This window comes from Maniola hyperantus, chromosome 13 (genome assembly GCF_902806685.2).
Source record: "Maniola hyperantus chromosome 13, iAphHyp1.2, whole genome shotgun sequence".
Classification (NCBI taxonomy): Eukaryota; Metazoa; Arthropoda; class Insecta; order Lepidoptera; family Nymphalidae; genus Maniola; species Maniola hyperantus.
Genome location: NC_048548.1, coordinates 3,664,937 through 3,684,755, shown reverse-complemented (window position 1 = coordinate 3,684,755; position 19,819 = coordinate 3,664,937). Strand labels below are relative to the sequence as shown.

Genomic DNA, 19,819 nt, shown 5'->3' with positions numbered 1-19,819 from the left:
CAGGCGATCGATCCATTGAGCCATATCGGCTCACAGTGTTTAACAATGGTCTATAACATATTTCTAATGTTACCCGTTACTACTGTTGATTTATGCTGTTGTCATTTGTCAAATTATTATAAGTTGTGGCCATGTGGCTGTTGTCAACTCAAACTGTCAAGTTCAAATAAAAATACCGCGAAAGGCCGAAAGGTTATAATTCAATGAGTAAATTAAAAAAATTATGTTGCAAATAAACTTAATAAAGTAACTATTATGTCAAAACAATTAACAAATATTGATTTGATGATAACCCTTTCCATTACGTTTTGCAATCTGCAATTTCATGCTTAAATTACTTCACAATCGTAGCATCACCATCACCGCTAATAAGGCGCTCATTATTATGATTAATATTTTGAAAGTAATTTGAATAGAACATTGTCATTGTTTATACAATTTATAAGGACGACTATAAATAATGTTTCGCCGCTTATCTGTCATTGCGTGTTTCGTTAGCATTACAATCGTAAGTGTGTGTGATAATACAAGTGCTTTACAAGAAAATTCGTCTACCATGGCAAAATATTTACCGAGAACTATGAGGGCCGTAGGCCTGTACAAATACTTACCAATTTCGGATCCTAGTAGTTTGCTCGATTTAGAAGTGGCATTGCCGACTATGCAGAAGAATGATGTCTTAGTGGAAGTGAAGGCAACATCAGTTAATCCTATCGATACAAAGCAACGAGCACCGAAACCGACGATTGAAACAACGCCGCGAATTTTAGGATTCGACGGGGCAGGCGTCGTGGTTGCTAAAGGTGATGCATCAAAAATATTCAAAATTGGAGATGAAGTATTCTTCACTGGCGATTTTAGAAGAAGCGGCTCAAATGCTCAATATGTCGCTCTTGATGAAGTTTTAGTGGGACCAAAGCCAAAGAACCTCTCATTCGAACAAGCGGCTGCTATGCCTTTAACTGGAGTTACTGCATATGAATCTCTGTATGACCGCTTATTGCTTTCAAAGAAAGATGCAGGTAAATCATTGTTAATAATAAACAGTGCAGGAGGTGTTGGCTCGGTTGCTTCTCAATTGGCTAAAAATTTAGGCCTCAATGTGATCGGGACTGCTTCACGAAAGGAAACACAAGAATTTTCTTTAGCCCATGGTGCAGATATAGTCCTCAATCACACTAAAGACTTGATTCCACAACTGGAAGCTAATGGGTACGGTAATGGAGTGGATTACATATTAGTAAACTATGATCCATATCCATACTGGGACACAATGATGCAAGTAATCAAACCTCAGGGTAAGATCTGCCTGATTGTAGACAGCAGTGGTTTGGTAGACTTGAAACCATTGAAGACTAAAAGTTTGACTGTAACATCAGAAATGATGCTCACAAGGATTATTTACAATACTGATGATAAGTATAAACATCATGAGATACTTCAGGAAATCTCTAAGATGTTAGAGAATGGCCAACTGAAAACTACACTCACTAAAATTATGTCCCCCATTAATGCTGCAAATATGAAGGAGGCTCATAGACTTTTGGAAGATAAGCATATGATTGGAAAAATTGTTGTTACTAATTTTGAGGAAAAAGAAAAAATCTAAATTTTACTGTGCACATGTTTAATTTTGAGCTTTACTTATTTACAACCAATATAATGTATGTGCTTATGATTTATTCTGAATGGAATGTATATTAAATAAAGTGTATTTTACTTTTTAATTAGTACATTTGGATTGAATTCTTTGCCCTGGAATGGAGAACCAGGTGCGTTCCATGCCTTTTTGAGGGTTTCAATATTCCTTATTTCATCACTAGTAGGCAGGCCTTTCATCTTTTGTTCTTGATTCCATTGTAATTCATGGATCTAAAAAGAACATATAATATGAGTAAACATGAAGTTGTGTGGTGTATTTCCTTGACAAAATCTTCCATACCAAAAAGTAAATAGACTTATTTACTTTTAAAAAATCAATATAAAAATGAAATAATTATAAAAATAAATGTTAAATTATAATTTAACTATACCTTAAGAATATGATCTTCAGGCAATTCATTTAACGGCCTTGAACAGTCAATTTTGGAAATATCTATTTCTTCCTCTCCACTGAGTAATTTATTCCACCAGCGTTCTTGAACTTTTTCTGTGAATTAATATTATTCATTATTTTAAGTTTAATATTATTCATTAGTAGTCAGAAGTGTTTGAAGACACTAACAAAATCAGGCAAATTGTATATCTGAGTTTTATATATTAAACTAGCTGCCCTGGCGAACTTCGTTCTGCCTAACAGTCTATTCAAATTTTTTAAATTTTTCTCTCCTTAAGAACCATCCTCGTACTTCAAGGAATATTATAAAAAAAGAATTAGCGAAATCGGTTCACCTGTTCTCGAGATTTGCGATGACCAACACATTTAGTGATTCATTTTTATATTATAGATAATTGGTTGATTTTTAAAAATTTCATCTGAACTCTTTCATTTTCCAAGATAATGTTTATGTTCATCTCCATGATGTAAGGCTACCTCTGTACCAAATAGATGATGCCAGCAACTTTGTCCACATGGATTTTTGAAAATCGCTGGGCTGGTTAAATGCATAGGCAGTGAAAAGCTAGCAGATAGAGACAGACACACTTTCACTTTTATAATATTATGAAGTATGGATTTAAATACAACCTAAATGTATTAGCAGTCTCCCCTCACTGATGCTCCAAAAACTATCCCTTGTTTTAACTTTATACGCCAGTGTATCTTTGATGATTATATCACCATTGCGACAAGCTATGCAGATGTCCCCAGGATTTATTGTCACTTTCAGTTCTTTTGCAGATTTTATGACTGGTGGCAGCTTCATTGTTATATCTGGAAAAATAAAATAAACTACTTATTAGACTGTACTCTTAAAACTTGTGCCTTGGGCGTTTTGATTTTCGTAGGTATCAATAATTTTTTTAGAATAGCTATTTCAAATAGCGATAAGCATTTCTCTTAACTTGTCTTTTAGGTTTGATTTTTAGAACCAAGGTAATGGTGTGCTAGATAGGTCATACTATGTTATGTGCTTATAGCTCAGAGTAATCATGTCTTCAATAAAATATGGATTTCACAGAATATGCTCACCCAAATCCATGATAGTTTGTGCCCAGGAGTACTTCTCTTTTATTGCCCCATTATAAGATTCACTATTTTTTTGAGTTGGTATTACTGGTGGCTCATAATCTTCAGGAAACATTGTTTTATCATTAACCTTACTGCTTTGATAGGTTCTTGCATCTTGTTTACTCTGAGCACTATTGTTACTATCACCTATCTCAATGTCTTGTAATGTTTCATTAATTTCGTCCATATTATCATCAGCTACAACCTCAACTTCTTGGGCTACAGTGGAACACATAATCTCATTCATATCTGTTGATATGTCAGTGTTAGTGTGCCAGTTTTTAGGGTCGCATCTACGTAATACTTTGAGAACGAGTTCCTCTGCAACTCCCGGCGGGAAACCCATGTTTTTATACTCACTATCGACAGGAACATGGTAGAAATCCGTACTGCAATAATATCGTGAAATTCAAAGTCCTTAGTGACATAATTTAGATTTCTTTAAATAATAAAGCGTTTGGACCTACCGTCTCGCTAGAAAATTGAATATGGTAGACAAAAATCCTAATATTGATTTTTCGTTGACCAAAATAGAGGTGAGAACGTCATCATATTTGGTATATTCGGCAGAATCCGCCATTTCTAACAATGTCGCTTGTTAGTTACTCTTTCCACTTACTAGAAAATCACAAATATATTATCGTACATTTGATTTTCGTCAGAGATTAATTTATTTGTTTTGTAATCTATCTTCTTTCATCCAAGGTCCTCTTCCTATATATTATTTTGTTTTGTTGGTTGCCCTCAGTTGCCCTTCAGTCGCTAATATTTTGACATTGACAAATGACAATTAAAGACTACCACAGATCATGCACCAAAGTTTACTATTAGACTATTATACGCGTGATTAACTAGAATAAAGGAGATGTTTCGAGATCGAGTTTCACTCATTATTTTTTCTTCAAGGAACATTGATTGTTTGATCGTCAACTATTGCAATATTTTAATTTTCGATATAGTATAAAATTAGAATGTAAACAATCATGCCTAGATTTCTACCAATATAGAAGATTTATTGAGGCTGGTATCACGGGACCGGTTATTGTAATTTGAATTCCTGCCACTTGAGGGAGTTGGCTCGCTTTCGAAAGTTTCACATCCGCAAGAGAGCGGCAAGGCAAGACGGAGCGAAGTAGGCGACGAACTAAGAAGTCTCGCGCGCGAACTCTGTACGCTGCTGTAGGCGATGACCGCATTCATATGAGTTTTTATTAAATTGTGAGAGTGCTGTCGTGTTTCCCGTCCCGTTAAGTGTTTACAAAAATGCTGTATAGGTGAACTTCCCGAATAAACATAGTGTTGTGTTTGTGTCGATATACCCTATTCCTTCTACTTTTTACTGTCTCTTGAAGGTTGTAAAAATGCCTTGCTCAGCGGTAACTTTGTCTATAGCGACCATTACAGCGATCGTGGCCGCTGCTTTAATGGCAATAGCATTCTCCACAGACAACTGGCTGTATGTTGAAGTTAAGCGCAACAATATACAGGTAAATATACGAAATACATGTTTTTAAAAAGCTTTATAATTTATTTGCTTGTACCTACATATACTTACCCTCTTTTTGATGTACATACTTAGAATATTTTTTTGGCGGTTAAAAAAATATTTGAAACGTTAATTTTGAATTTAGACATTGATACCAACAAGCCAAAATTCTTAAAAAATATGTTTAACTGCAAATAGAAGGAAAAAAACTTAAAGTCTACCTATGCATACAAGGAAGTTTGAAAAAGTACAAAAAATTATACCTACCTACTTACTGCAAATACGAACAAAAACTTTTACTTATGCGCAGTGCAAGAAGTATCAGGATATATCGCAACTTGGTCATCAATTGTTTTAAAATCTTGGCCAACAAACCACAACGACCTCAAAATATGAACGAAGAATGAAGATAAAGATCAAATGAAGTATTGTTCATATTACTTTGGAAGAAATGTTACAAAACCCGTAGATAAGTAGGTATAATATTGAAAATGTGTACAGATTGATTTTATTCCATTTGCCACTACTAAAGTCTGCCTTATTTCTGTCATTCTCGGGATATTCTGTTTATCCGCCCTGAAACAGCAGAATAAATATTAAAGGCACCCTAATAGGCTGAGTTGGTTATTGTTTTTTTTTTTGTGGGCTCTTCTCAGACCTGAAGACTGAGAACTGAGAACCCTCGTAGCTTTAGCACTATATCTTACAAATAAATTATTTGAATTTTGGATATACCTACCTCCTCGGAAACGCGTGTCCATTTAGGTATCTACCCCGCCAACGGAATATGTACTACATGTAGGTACCTACCTATTATTAAGTAAGTAGGTATACCATTTTTTATTCCGGGGTTTTTAGACGGATACACGTACACACCAATGTACTCTGTGGTACACACACCCACATTGTAATATTGATGCGTAGATACACCCCAGAGTATAAATCCCAAAGTGGCTGTTTTAGGTTGGATTTGGGTGGATAAACGGAATACGTCAATTTTCGCAGCTGTTGAGCTAATGTTGATATTTGGCACACTTAATGTGGGTATGAAATCTGAGAACCCATTCTACTTTATCGGTTACCCTCAGAAAATATTATAGTCCGTAGAGAAAAAAAGATTCGAAAGAACCCATGTCGACGTTGTCGCGAGCAACAGCTATGTTGTATATGTGTGTTAATTTTTCATGACATATAATATAAGTACTAACACGTTATTTCAAGTCCTTATGAGCACCGTTAGAGTAGACACGTTACGCATAAATATGCACGTATTTAATAGCACGAACATGTGTGGATAACTGTACTATTCCGTGAGCGACTCCTGCGCATCCATTCGTGCAGATAAAGAAACAGTGAATCGATAAAAGTTGAAAAAACATCATGATACGAGTACGTCTGGGAGGAAATGAGGCTTTATAACGTACTAGCTTGGTCTCGCGACTTCGTCCGCGTGGACTAAACAAATTTCAAACCCCTATTTCACTCCCTTTGGGGTTGAATTTTTGAAAATCCTTTCTTAGCGGATGCCTACGTCATAATAGCTATCTGCATGCCGAATTTCAGCCCGATCCGTTCAGTAGTTTGAGCTGTGCTTTGATTGATCAGTCAGTCAGTCAGGCACCTTTTCCCTTTATATAGGTATTTAGATCAAAGTTAATCGAAGAGATTTAAGAGAAAATAATAATAAAAATTGTGATGTCCCCAAGACCTAAGTACTAGATTGAAGTAATCAAACCAACCTATGAACGGAATATTGGTCTAAAAAATATTGGACTCAAATCAATAAATTACTAATTCAACAAAGTGATAAACTATTACTAACGCATAAGGAAATTCCTCGAATTAACAATGAGCTAATATACCCACAGAGTAGGATATCTATTCGTGTGAATATACCTACCTAAGTTTACTAATTAATTAATATTAACAACCTACATAAATAATAGGAAAGATAAGAAGGCAGTGTCGACTGTCAGGTAGCTCAAAATATTATGCTCAATTGATTGAACACATTTCGAATCGATTTCATCATTATCAAGCTCGGCGTCAAAACCCCGAACTCCGGAGTATAGTCCGCGACAGGTCGAGGTGGCAATCGGGGTATGAGTTGGGGGGACGCCCCGCACACCCGCATGTCACGCGCGCTCGCCCTCATCGGGTTACCGCTGGGGCTGTGCGGGTGGGCGGGGCGTTCTCTCGACCTGTCGCATACTATAAGAGGTGGATATCCACTGACTATAAGGCTTATAGTACCTAGGCAATCACGGCTCGAATAGGATACCCAGATTAAATACTTACCGGAAAGAGGCGAAGAAGATGAATCGGGGAAAGATCACATCATCAAAATTATACGTTGAACATTGAGATTTTTTTTAAATCTACCTGCTTTTAAACGGTCTACCTGCGGCCGTTATTGTTTCGTGGAATACGTTCCCAGAATTGACTTGTTAGAATTTGGATTGTCAAAAAATTCTATTATACCATAAGAGTTCAAAGTCCCAATCATCATCATCATCAGAGTGAGAATGGTTTTGGCCATAGTCTACCACGCTGGCCATGTGCGGATTGGTAGACTTCACACACCTTTGAGAACATTATGGAGAAGTCTCAGGCATGCAGGTTTCCTAGTGATAATTAATTATGTACTTAAAACGCACATAACTCCGAAAAGTTAGAGGTGCGTGCCCGGGATCGAACCCTCGACCTCCGATTAGAAGGCGGACGTCCTCACCACTAGGCTATCACAGTTTTTAAGGTTCCGTACCTCAAAAGAAAAAACCGAACCCTTACAAGATCACTTTGTTGTCTATCTGTCGGTCTGTCAAGAAACCTACACGGTACTTACTTCCCGTTGACCTAGAATCATGAAATTTGGCAGGTAGGTAGGTCTTATAGCAGACATTCGGGGAAAAATCTGGCAAACGCGAATTTGTGGTTACATCACACAAAAAAAATTGTGGTCATTAACTAATACATAATTAGTATTTTCAATTTTCGAAGTAAGAGAACTATATCAAGTGGGGTATCATATGAAAGGGCTTCATCTGTGTATTCTAAAACAAATTTTTATTTTTATGCATCATAGTTTTTGATTTATTGTGCAAAATGTCGAAAAAATACGACTTTAGTACGGAACACTCGTTGCGCGAACCTGAGTCGCACTTGGCCGATTTTTTTACACTCTAATTATAGACTGCATCTGGATGAATTACTTACTATCGAGTGCAATCATGAACAGTTGAAAACAGAATTGTCTGTAAAAGCATCTAGTTATTCGAAAACCGTATCGTTTTCCATAAAAGTGTCCAACCATACGGCGAAGCCTCAATAGTTTCTCGTATCCATCTCGCATTATTTCCTTTGCATCGCATATGTCTAACACATCCGGTCTAAGCTGCAAGCGATGGATTTCTAATTAATAATGGATTTGAATTTCAAATACATATTTTATTTCCACTTTCCGCTTTAGAAAGTGCCGTCTAATTTGACCATACATACAATTTGACGATGCCGTTATCAAATCTTTTTATGTTCCTGTTAATTTTATTCATATGGTCATTATTATTCAACTTTAATAGGGATACGATTGCGTAATATATCGATGTATCTAATTATTGAAAGAGTTAGTTTCTATTGGCTAAAACATAGGATCCAGTATTCTGCATTCCAAGAACTTTTGCCGATTCTTCATGTCAGACAACTTGATGCAACTTATATTTTGTTAAAAATTTTGCAAATAACCTATACTCCGTGACAAGTTAGCGCGGGGGGTGTGCAGGGGTGGGATGCGTTCCCTCCCCGATTGCCATCTTGACCTGTCGCGTACTATAACTTCTTAATAGAAAATTTCATTTTCAATTTGCGTTCCCCTTAGCTCAACGGCCTAGCCGTTCAGCGAGGCAATTTAGCGCTAGGGTATTGGTCATACCTATTAATGACCTCTTGGACGGTGTAGGTATCTATTTATATTGGTAACTTTTGATGTACTTAAATATATATGTTTTTATTCATTGTTAAAGTGCAAATATAAGTATTTTAATTAATATTCATGTCAGAAAATTTAGTCCAATGAATGCTGCTTAATAAAATCATCGTAAAATTAGAGCATTCTTGGAACTCTGTACAGCAATTTGCAAATCTGTCCATATACTCCAGTTTACGCAAATTCCTACTTTCTTTTGCCGTTTATTAAAAATTCTTTGAATGTATTTGAAAATCGTTATGCAAACTTAAAGAAAGTTGTTATAATGGTCTCTGCTAAACATTTTTTGCTTCTTTGTGGAATGTTTTGCACAAACTTAGTATAAAAACGCAAAGGTAGATTTTTGTTGAAACCAAAATGAACGTTCGAGTGACCGATTTACCGCCATGTTAGGACTTGCATGTTGATTGTTGACTAAAACCATAAAATTATACATATATAGAATGCGTAAAAAATGACTCCTCATGCGCCATTTTAACTCTATCGGTCAACTGTCATGTCAGAAGTACGGTTCATTAAAATAAGGACTAAAATAGTACTTTTGACATGAAATTTAACACAAAAAATTAAAATGGCGCGTGAGGAGTCATTTTTTACGGATTATACCAGCCTATTATTATAATACACACGTGATTTTAATTGAGTCCCTGACATAAGACATACCTACTCAATCATTATTTATAACTGTATAGCCCATTGTATATGTTTAGAGCATGAACCCGAATGAATATTCAATTAACATTACACATAAGTAGGTAGGTATTGGGGTTCTAATATTAAAATCGGTAGGTACAGTAGGTACGCGACAGAAAGTAATGTACATCGACCTTTAGGTAGGAGATAGCAGATTTGTAGAGCGTTGTCTCTGTCGTTGAGACTGATAAAACGTCATATATAGGTATGAGTGACAGAGACAACGCTCTACAAAGCCGAAATGTCATTCTATAGGCCGATGTACATTACTTTCTGGCGCGTATTGTTGTTGTAAGTAGGTACACAAAACATAAAATAACAAAAAGAGTAACCTAGACACAGTTTTATTATCTAGGTAGACTCAATGCTAGCGCTGACAAAAGAAATGATGACTAGATAGGTATTTTCTACCTACATAGATATCCGATGTGGCTTGCATTTATTTATAAACAACATAACATTTTAACTGTTTGTTTTTCGTCATGTTGCAAATTTGCTGCAGTTTTCTGATATAACAGACAATTTTGGTGGCCGTGCTTTTGTTGTGAGCTGATAAAGCGCATACCTACGGTGTCATTTAAAATCTAATATCGATTTCGAATAGTAATGACATATACTTAATTGACTTTAAATTGAATTAAGTAGGTGCCTACTTTACAGGAAATAATTTAGTAATTTACTTACAAGGCGGAATTGGCATACATTTTCAAAACTTCATTAAGTACGGTACCCACAAATACTACTTTGATATTTACTTATATTTATTTTATATGTACTGCAAAGTTTAAACTTTCCCCACTTTGCTAATCGTTATTTTTCTAATACAGTTTACCTATATCTAAATAGATACAAAAGTTGTAGGCATTTCATTTATTCAAGGAAACCATACAATTCATAATTTTTCTCTATCCTTTTAAACCCATAGATATTATATCAGATCAGAAATTAAAATACTCCCTAATCACCACCATTCTATATTAGACAAGGTAAAGTATGCTTAGGTCCAACCACAGTTTCTTTCTCCAAGTTAAAGAGGCCTGCCAACAAAAAACGATTATAAGACAACCTGCTTTCTTGTGCACGCCCACTTCTCACGACTTCCTACCGAGGTGTTTGTTCTATTCCGCTTTCTTGATGCATTAGCTGCGTTAGTGACATTCGCGCCGTGTTTACTTCCATTACAAAAGGAAGTAGGTACCCATCTAACCTACGTTATTTATATTTCTAACAATTATTGTCGTCTTTCTTCGCCGTCGTCGCCATATCAACCAATGGACGGATGTCCACAGGTTAGAAAAAAGATAAATTCATGGAACACTGTCTTGTGCCGTTCAGCAGCATAAGCTTGTATGTGGCTTGTATCTATCTATAAAAAAAGGCTAAGTGCAAGTCACACTCGCGCACCGAGCGTTCCGTACTACAGTAGTATTTTTTCGACGTTTTGCACGATAAATCAAAAACTATTATACATAAAAATAGATAATAATCTGTTTTAGAATGTACTGGTGAAGACCTTTCATATGATACCCCACTTGGTATATTAATCTTACTTTGAAAGTTGAAAATATTATTTGTTGTTGGCGGTCTGCGGACCCGTCTGATCGTTTACTCGCTTTTTTTTTTAAATGCTGGGACATGAATCACATTAGATTTAGCTTATCCATGTATTCAGTATTTCAAAGAGTTCCAACTGTTGAGACCAAACCGCAGTCGTATACAATATATTATTATCTACTTGTTCCTATTCTTCATTAGCATTTTGGCCGACTTAAACCGAAATAACTGCGAACTTGCCTACTTTAATGACAAATTTTCATGTGGAATTGCGGTTTTAGAATTTAGCACAACTGGTTACACTGGTTTCTGTTGCGTTCAATATCGCGCCTTTATTTTTCGTTTACTTACTACGAGTATTTTAATTGCATATGATGACAACTATAATTTTGTACAAAAATACTGTTAATCACTGGACTTTCATACAAGCACACAAGTACGCTGGAAGAGAAGAATTAAAATTGACACTTTTTGTCAAAATATGGTCTTCGTGTTGACTGTTGACACGTGTCTCAGCACTAACATTTAGTTCCGAGTACGCTCACGTGACGCTCACTGCGCTATCAGCGCCAAAATGGCGAAAATTAAGTCTTCAAAAACAAGTTGGCAATCGCAAGTCCAGGGTTTAGGATATTGGGGTTGTGTGATATCAAATTTTCATAGCTTAGTTTAGTTCTGTGAAAAAGGGTTCAGCGAAGCTAAGTTTTTTCATTCTCGTTGAAGCTAGGGATGCTGAAGTGGTGTAGCTATATCAAGTACGGAGCAAAGCTGAGTATAACTGACGTATCCAACCATCACTTAGCTTGCGTCGTGCATCTTCATAGCACGTCTTATCCGCTTTGTAAACGCTAAAATAGTTCTAACTACCTACCTACTTCGATAGATCTCCAAAGGCGTTAACGAAGTTACCAAAAGTTACATAAACGTTATGTTAACTGTTACGGTAAATGGGGATTGTCATAACTCAAATAGAGATTCGAATTCTTGGAAAGTGTGAATAATTTTCCTACGTTCGATCATTACCACCTTTCACGATCGCTTGTGTGTTATGATTTTATAGTTTTCCGGCCTTTCACTAGACTGCTCTGGTCATTAATGAAGCACAGTATAAAGTTGATGAATAGTAAAATACGCTATTCTTTAGAATTACGTCATCATCGTCATCATCATCATGAGCAACCGGCAACCCATCGCCGGTTTACTGCAGAGCAGGTCTCCTCTCAGAGTGAAAAGGGCTTTGGCCATAGTCACCACGCTGGCCAAGTGCGGATTGGCAGACTTCACACACCTTTGAGAACATTATGGAGAACTCTCAGGCATTTCCTCACGATGTTTTCCTTCACCGTTAAATGAAATGAAATGATTTATTTGTTTTAAAAGGTCTTTTTAGTTAAAGCAAGGTAATATTTCATTACTCAAAACTCACATAGTTATGTGCGTCTTTGAAAACAAAATAATGAGGAGCCTAAAGTAAGTAGCCGAATGGCATGTCACTATTTTCTTAGATTTCAAAAAATTTACTGTCCTTACGGCCGGCACTCTGAAATGCCGAATATTTTCGAATTGGCTGTTTCCCTAATTAATTTCAATCATAGTTTCTCCTCCTCAGTCTGTCCTCGTCACTAATCCAACGTCATTAATTATAAAGTGTCTAGTGTACCGCATTTCGAAACATTGATTTAGAAAAAAAATCTCTGCTATGAATTTTCTGAGACTCTTCCAGTTTTGAAGAATTTTATTGGTCTACAGACCGTTGTCTTATCTTCGTAAACTATGTTAGCATCCATGTAACCCGTTGCCATTTATCCAAAGGGAATTTAGTTTGCTCAGCACTAAGTAATGCATATATTATGTACCTATGTATGGTTATTCGAAATGTCTCGAATAACTACATGCCAGCAAATAATTGGCAAAAAGCTACATACCACTTTCTCACCAATCGCACATATCCACTGGTTGTAGGTTGCGAAAGTCTAATTTGTGTAATAACGCTTGCTTCGCTACAATAGGGTCACTTGGTTGCGCGTTTCAACACAAACCAGTTGCTAATGTAGACGACGTCGTTCGGTTATTATTATCCATTGAATATTTACTATAAGAATTCTTGTAGGTAGGTACTATCCAAGTGCTATGGACCTATTATCATAATTGTGTTATCTCAATAACTAGTTTTTGGCCCTATGAATTGATTATAATTTAATGCCTATTATGGAACCTTTATGTTACGTATTTACGCATCATCAATTCTTACTTTGAGAGTCGATACAAAATATCTGGAACCTTTTGAAGTTGTTTGCCTAATAAATACAATCTAGGGAAGTTTTTTTATCCAAGTTAGTTCACGACTGTGAGCTCACTGGTCACTCATGTAGTACACTGGTAGATGGAAGCGGGCTACTGGCAGTGGTAGGCATGGCAGTGTTATTAACCATATACTCCTTTAATGGTTTAATTTATAATAGACTCTATTCCCATACGTGAACTTCAAAATCATTTCACCGTTCCATATATTCCATATACATATTCCTGTGCGTTTAAAGACTCGAAAGTATTTTAAAATGAGAATATGGTCCTTGTGAAATATAATTTTGAGTATTTAAAATAATACCTTAGACCACGTATAATAGAATAATAATAATTGTTGAAAAGCTAACGGGTTCTTGAATCTCGCTTCTTGCCAAATAGTTAACTAATCTTTGTGTTCGCGCATTGGCTCCCATCATTGTTCTGTTGCGCTATTTCGGGCGACTTTCGTGATTTCGTAAGTAAATAAATGGAATATTTTAATTAATTAAGTTGTGAAGTTAGTATTTAAGAGGCTCGTTTTTTAGTTTAACTCGCAAATATTGTATCTAAGTTTATCGTTTGAAATAAGTACGTAATAATTGAAATAAGTCAATCGATGATTGGTCTAGAAATCTAGATATTGTGTCAACAAATATTTTGCGAAGCTTTGTATACAACGTGATGGTATACAAAATTTATGCCAAATCTAGCAATCAAAGGTTGTTTACAGTAGTGGCTATTGGCGAAGACGTAGCACACACACACACGTATTCTTCATATAAATACTTCAATGCCGTTGCTGTGAATTAAAACGCTATTAAAAGCGTTGTTATCAAAGCAGTTGTTACATAAATTAAAAAATTAAAAACCCCCGACACAAAAAATCCTCTTAAGGTGACGCTGGATGCACGTCCGAACTGCTCGGCCCACGTGGGTAACCTGTATGCTATTTCACCTAACATTGTGATAGAAAGAAATAGACTCAGTGATGAGCAGTGTAGCGAGTGCATGCGCTCACACTAGCGTCCGGATATATTGATGATGGCACACAGATAGTTGGACAGATGTCACCGATGAATTTTTGTAAATATATGATTTATGAAGGAACTACTTATTTCAATTATTATTGTATAAGATTTTATGGAAGAGCGGGGTCGCCTGCCACGAGTACTCGTAGCAATACTAAAACAGTTACTGGGATGGTCCCAATTACTACGCACTATGTGAAATTGTTTTACCTACTGAAATAAATATTTTTTAATTTTTTTTTGAATGATAATGATTACCTACTTATCTTTTGATGAATACTATAAAATCTCACTTACATACATACCTATTAGGTAACTACTGCCTCAGCGTGTATAAACAACTCGTATATATTATAGAAATCCATACTTCTATGAAGTGTCTGTCTGTAATTTCGAAATAACTACCGCAAGCTCATAATATTGTTATTTGAACTGTACCATAACAGCTGAATCAAACGTTTTTAAAAACTGTCTGTCTGTCTGTCTGTTTGAACGGGCTAATCTTCGGAACGGCAGAACCTATTTTGACGGGACTTTTACAGACAAGTAGAGGATTAACAAAGGATACTTTTTTAACCGACTTTTAAAAAAGGAGTTGTGTTTTTCTACCTATGTACACAGAAATCTCCGAGATTTCTGAACCGATTTGCGTATTTTTTTAATTGATAAAGAAACTTTGCAACATTGTCCTATATAAAATGTCATTTTATATAGGACACACAGGATTTCAACTCCTCAATCCTGATGCTGCAGGGGACATGACCACCAAAACTTATGGGATTTTGAAACTGTCGGTTATAAATTGATATTGGAGGTAGGTACCTATATCTACCAAGTAAAGACTTTATCATTGAACTCGAAGACCCACTTCTCGACCCTGATGCTGTACCTAAGGAATTGCATTGCTAAATCGTGGTGATCCCACGGAATTTTAAATGAATCATCGCCCACGCCCGTTCGGTACCCTCATTCCGCACATTGTTTTGATTAGTCAGTCCACCAATCACAACAAAGCATTCTCCCCTGTCCCCCGCCAACATTTTACGATTTTGTTTTCATGTAAAACCTTGTATATGCGTACTCTAGGAGTTGAATTCTCTGTGCTGGCGGATTACCTATTAGGAACACATGATTACACATTCGTTTGTCTGTGAAAATAACTTTTGTTGCCTACACTTATCTATTAGTAGCGACTAAAAACTATATATACTATCTACTTGTGTATACAAAAGTCAAAATAAATTCCACTTTGATCTCAAAAATGAAAATTTTATTTTTATAAGTAGGAAGTAGGTACAATTCAATTTCCCTCTAAAAGCCCACTACACACATAAACACAATATGTATCATTTTCTGTTTCAACAGTCACATTAGATGTATCATTCGACGCAGAACTATTGAAGCTCTCCATTTCATTTCTGGAATTAATAAACATACAATCAACATAATTATATTGTGAGTATTATCTATATAGAATGTATGCAAAAAACATAGCATAACAACTTACAAGTATGGGATGGTAGACCTTTCAATATTTAGTACAGAATTGAATGTTGCAGTATCATGTTGGATTTCAGTGGTACGTATATTGGGCATATTCATTTTATTTTCCTTGTTTTCTTCTAAAAGGAATGTCTTGAGTCACTAAAATACAACATAATTCAGCATTGACAAATCTGACAACAAATAGTAAATCTCTATATTATATAAAAATGAATCGCTGAATGTGTTGCTGATCGCAAATCTCGAGAACAGCTGCACCGATTTCGCTAATTCTTTTTGATAATATTCCTTGAAGTACGGGGATGGTTCTTATGGAGAGAATTTTTTTAAAAAAGTCCTGAAAAAGAATCGACTGTAGGCGGTGCGAAGTTCGTCGGGGCAGCTAGTAACATAATAATTATATTATCCTAATCCTAATCTAAATATTTAAAAGAAAAAGGTGACTGACTGACTGACTGACTGACTGACTGACTGACTGACTGACTGACTGACTGACTGACTGACTGACTGACTGACTGACTGACTGACTGACTGATCTATCAACGCACAGCTCAAAATACTGGACGGATCGTGCTGAAATTTGGCATGCAGATAGCTATTATGACGCAGGCATCCACTAAGAAGGGATTTTTGAAAATTCAACTCTGGAGGGGGTGAAATAGGGGTTCGAAATTTTGTGTAGCCCACGCGGACGAAGTCGCGAGCATAAGCTAGTCTATAATATAAAAATGAATCACTAAATGTCATCGCAAATCTCGAGAACAGCTGAACCGATTTCGCTAATTCTTTTTTTAAATTAGGTATTCCTTGAAGTACGAGGATGGTTCTTACCGAGAGAAAAATTTAAAAAATTTGAATCGACTGTTAGGCCGTAGGCGGAACGAAGTTCGCCAGGGCAGCTAGTGGAATTATAAATGTGAAAGTGTAGATGTTTGGATGTTTGTTACTCAATCACGCAAAAAAGGCTGAACGGATTTGAATGAAATTTAGAATTCTTAACTGGATTAACACATAGGCTACTTTTTATCCCGGAAAATCAAAGAGTTCCCGCGGGATTTTGAAAAATGTGAAATCCACGCGGACGAAGTCGCGGGCATTAGCTAGTATCTAAATAATATCAACTTACAAACACAGTGTCAAATTTTCAGAAGCTGGCTCTAAATGGTACGGTCTGATAGCATCATAATCTAATTCAATTCGATTTTTTGCTTTGTCGTTTCCTTGTCAAAGAAAATCCTGTGATCCACTAAAATAGAAGTATAATATATAAGTATTTATTGAAAATAAATAAATGTCATCATCAAATTCACCATCCTGGAGAACCTTGAAAACGACACTCGCGTCTATTTTTTATAAAAAGTGCTGGCCCGCCATCTTAGATTAAAAAATTAATGTCATTATCAAAACCAGCATCCTGGAAACCCTGAAAACGACACCCATTTCTATTTTTTGTGAAAAGTGCATGTCTGCTATTTTGGATTTGAAAATAAATGTCATTATCAAATTCAGCATCCCGGAAAAGTACATATTCAGTCAAATAAAATTCCCCTCGAGTCACATTGTTACTCACGTCGGGTGTGACTCACAGGAATAACCCCGAAAAAGTAATGGCATTATCATCACAAGATAATATTATGGTTTGGAAAGATTCTGATGAATTTTAATAGATCTCCTCTTTGCAAGGGATTTGCTTTTGCGAGTCTAAACCGTTTCTTTTTCCTCTTCCGCCAATCCATTTTTGTTTCTGTTACATGAAAACTCAAGTATATAATTAAATTGTCTAAGCACACAATATGACCTACATACTTATATTTGAAATGAAATGAAATGAAATGAAATGAAATGAAATGAAATGAAATGAAATGAAAATCTTTTTGAAAATGTATTTGTGTATTTGTAACTAGATGATACACGCGACTTCGTCCGCGAGGATATAGTGGTTTTTTAATCCCGCGAGAACTCTTTCAAAAGCGATCACTATTTCAAATTTCAGCCAAATCCGTCTTGTACTTTTTGCGTGAAAGGGTAACAAACCTATACACACACACACGCAGATACAAAATTTCGCCTTTATAATATAAGTGTGATTTGACAACCCTGACTTTCGGAATTCGGATAAGTCCAAATTATATTTTATTACTAGTTGATGCCCCCAACTTCGTCCGCGTGGAATTAGGTTTTTAAAAATCCCGTGGGAACTCTTTGATTTTCCGGGATAAAAAGTAGCCTATGTGTTAATTTAGGGTATACCCTAAATTAACACTTTTATCTATCTCCATTCCCAATTTCATCCAAAACCGTTCAGCCGTTTTTGTGTGATTGAGTAACAAACATCCAAACATCCACACACACACATCACTACACCTATTATAAATGTGAAAGTGTGTTTGTTTGTTGGTTCGTTGGTTTGTCCTTCAATCACGTCGCAACAGAGCAACGGATCGAAGTGATTTTTTGCATGGGTATGGTTGACCTGGAGAGTGACATAGGCTACTTTTTATCCCGGAAAATCAAAGAGTTTCCACGGGATTTTTAAAAATCTAATTCCACGCGTACGAAGTCGCGGGCATCACCTCATCATCATCATGATCAACCCATCGCCGGCTCACTACAGAGCAGGGGTCTCCTCTCAGAGTGAGAAGGGTTTTGGCCATAGTCTACCACGCTGGCCATGTGCGGATTGGTAGAATTCACACACCTTTGAGAACATTATGGAGAACTCGGCATGCAGGTTTCCTCACGATGTTTTCCTTTACCGTTAAAGCAAGTGATATTTAATTAATTAAAACGCGTATAACTCCGAAAAGTTAGAGGTGCGTGCCCGGGATCGAACCCCCCGACCTCCGTTTAGAAGGCGGACGTCCTAACCACTAGGCTATCATAGCTTCACCTAGTTTATAATATTAGTAGGATATATGTAAACTACTACCACCAGCTGTCGATACGATGCATTCTAAAATAAATCGACCGACCGACCGACAGACCGACCGGCCAAGTACGAGTCAGACTCGCGCCCCGAGGTTTCCGTACTACAATAGTAAAATGTTTATCTCTAAATCTCTGTTTAGAGATAAGCATTTACAATGTAACTTAATTTATTACTACTATGTAACTAGAATTTCGGTACATATAAAAATGAATCGCTAAATGTGTTGCTGATCGCAAATCTCGAGAACAGCTGAACCGATTTCGCTAATTCTTTTTTTATAATATTCCTTGAAGTACGAATATGGTTCTTACGTAGAGAAAATTTTTAAAAAAATCCTGAAAAAGAATCGACTGTTAGGCGGTACGAAGTTCGCCGGGGCAGCTAGTGAAAAATAAAAATAAATAAATAGGTAAATAGTATTTTTTGACATTTTGCATGATAAATCAAAAACTATTTAGTATGCACTAGATGATGCCCGTAACTTCGTCCGCGTGGATTTAGGTTTTTTAAAAATCCCGTGGGAACTTTGATTTTCCGAGATCAAAAGTCAAAGTCAAATGATTTGTTCAAAATAGGTAATAAATTACTCTTTTCGATTGTCAGTTGTTGGATTTGTAAAATATAGTGGTGATAATTATTTCGCAAACGCTACGAGGGTTCAAAACGTGCCCAAGACTGAGAAGAGCCCACAGCTAACTCAGCCGGGTATTCTTTTTATTATCACCACTTTACAAAATCATAAATTAAACTTATTAGAACTATCACAAAGCCGAGCAACTCATTCCCAAGCTTGCTTATCATTTAAATAATCCTTTACAATGTAATAGGATTTTTTAATTAGTTTACGTTTTATGAAAACTTTGAACTTATGACAGTCACTTTTTTTTTTAATTTATTTATGTTTTTATATACGTACAATAAATTTTCAAAAATATATTGATTATGCACTGTCATAATTTTAACTTCTCTAAATTTAGTTCTCAGCGACTCTCGTGGTCCCATACTATATATGGCTCGAACAGCCCTTTTCTGCAGCACAAAAATAGAATTTATATCAGCAGCATTACCCCATAATAATTCCGTGGTGCCATCTGAATCAGGGTTTCTACTGAAAACCAGCGCTGTATGTTTTTGTACTTGTGCAAGACAATATGCATTTATGCTGAGTAGGGACCTTTTTTTTGGGTTG

At 36.1% G+C, this 19,819-nt stretch overlaps 3 protein-coding genes and 1 long non-coding RNA gene across 5 annotated transcripts in view; 2 read left to right on the top strand and 2 right to left on the bottom strand.

Moving 5' to 3' along the window:
• Positions 1-142: 142 nt before the first annotated feature.
• On the top strand, positions 143-1,733 carry LOC117987506 (zinc-type alcohol dehydrogenase-like protein SERP1785). The gene has a single exon (XM_034974531.2). The coding sequence runs from the start codon at positions 461-463 to the stop codon at positions 1,607-1,609; it is 1,149 nt and encodes a 382-aa protein (XP_034830422.1). The 5' UTR covers positions 143-460; the 3' UTR covers positions 1,610-1,733.
• On the bottom strand, positions 1,611-3,940 carry LOC117987507 (nudC domain-containing protein 3). Its single transcript, XM_034974532.2, has 5 exons — positions 3,637-3,940; positions 3,131-3,558; positions 2,687-2,872; positions 2,034-2,149; positions 1,611-1,872 (listed from the first exon to the last, which is right to left on the bottom strand). Exons 1-5 carry the CDS (start codon positions 3,747-3,749, stop codon positions 1,717-1,719), a joined length of 999 nt encoding a protein of 332 aa, XP_034830423.1. The 5' UTR covers positions 3,750-3,940; the 3' UTR covers positions 1,611-1,716.
• Positions 3,941-4,242: 302 nt separating this feature from the next.
• The window catches only part of LOC117987421 (transmembrane protein 178B), a 60,294-nt gene continuing 44,717 nt past the window's right edge, over positions 4,243-19,819 (top strand). The window contains exon 1 of one of the 2 annotated variants that reach the window (XM_034974430.2): positions 4,243-4,656. In XM_034974430.2, coding sequence (XP_034830321.1) covers positions 4,531-4,656 — 126 coding nt within the window. In that variant the 5' untranslated portion in view covers positions 4,243-4,530. The remainder of the gene's footprint in view (positions 4,657-19,819) is intronic. The other variant, XM_034974429.2, reaches the window with a different exon arrangement.
• On the bottom strand, positions 15,454-16,192 carry LOC138403156 (uncharacterized). The gene is made up of 2 exons (XR_011237445.1): positions 15,706-16,192; positions 15,454-15,616 (listed from the first exon to the last, which is right to left on the bottom strand). It is a non-coding gene; the product is annotated as an uncharacterized lncRNA (long non-coding RNA).

Excerpts from the sequence above, each read along its gene's own strand:
- LOC117987506 (XM_034974531.2), top strand. The coding sequence starts at position 461 with ATGTTTCGCCGCTTATCTGTCATTGCGTGTTTCGTTAGCATTACAATC.
- LOC117987507 (XM_034974532.2), bottom strand. The coding sequence starts at position 3,749 with ATGGCGGATTCTGCCGAATATACCAAATATGATGACGTTCTCACCTCT. Across the intron at positions 3,559-3,636 it reads TTCAATTTTCTAGCGAGACG|TACGGATTTCTACCATGTTC; the intron begins GTAGGTCCAAAC and ends ATATTATTGCAG. Across the intron at positions 2,150-2,686 it reads GAGACTGCTAATACATTTAG|AAAAAGTTCAAGAACGCTGG; the intron begins GTTGTATTTAAA and ends ATTAATTCACAG.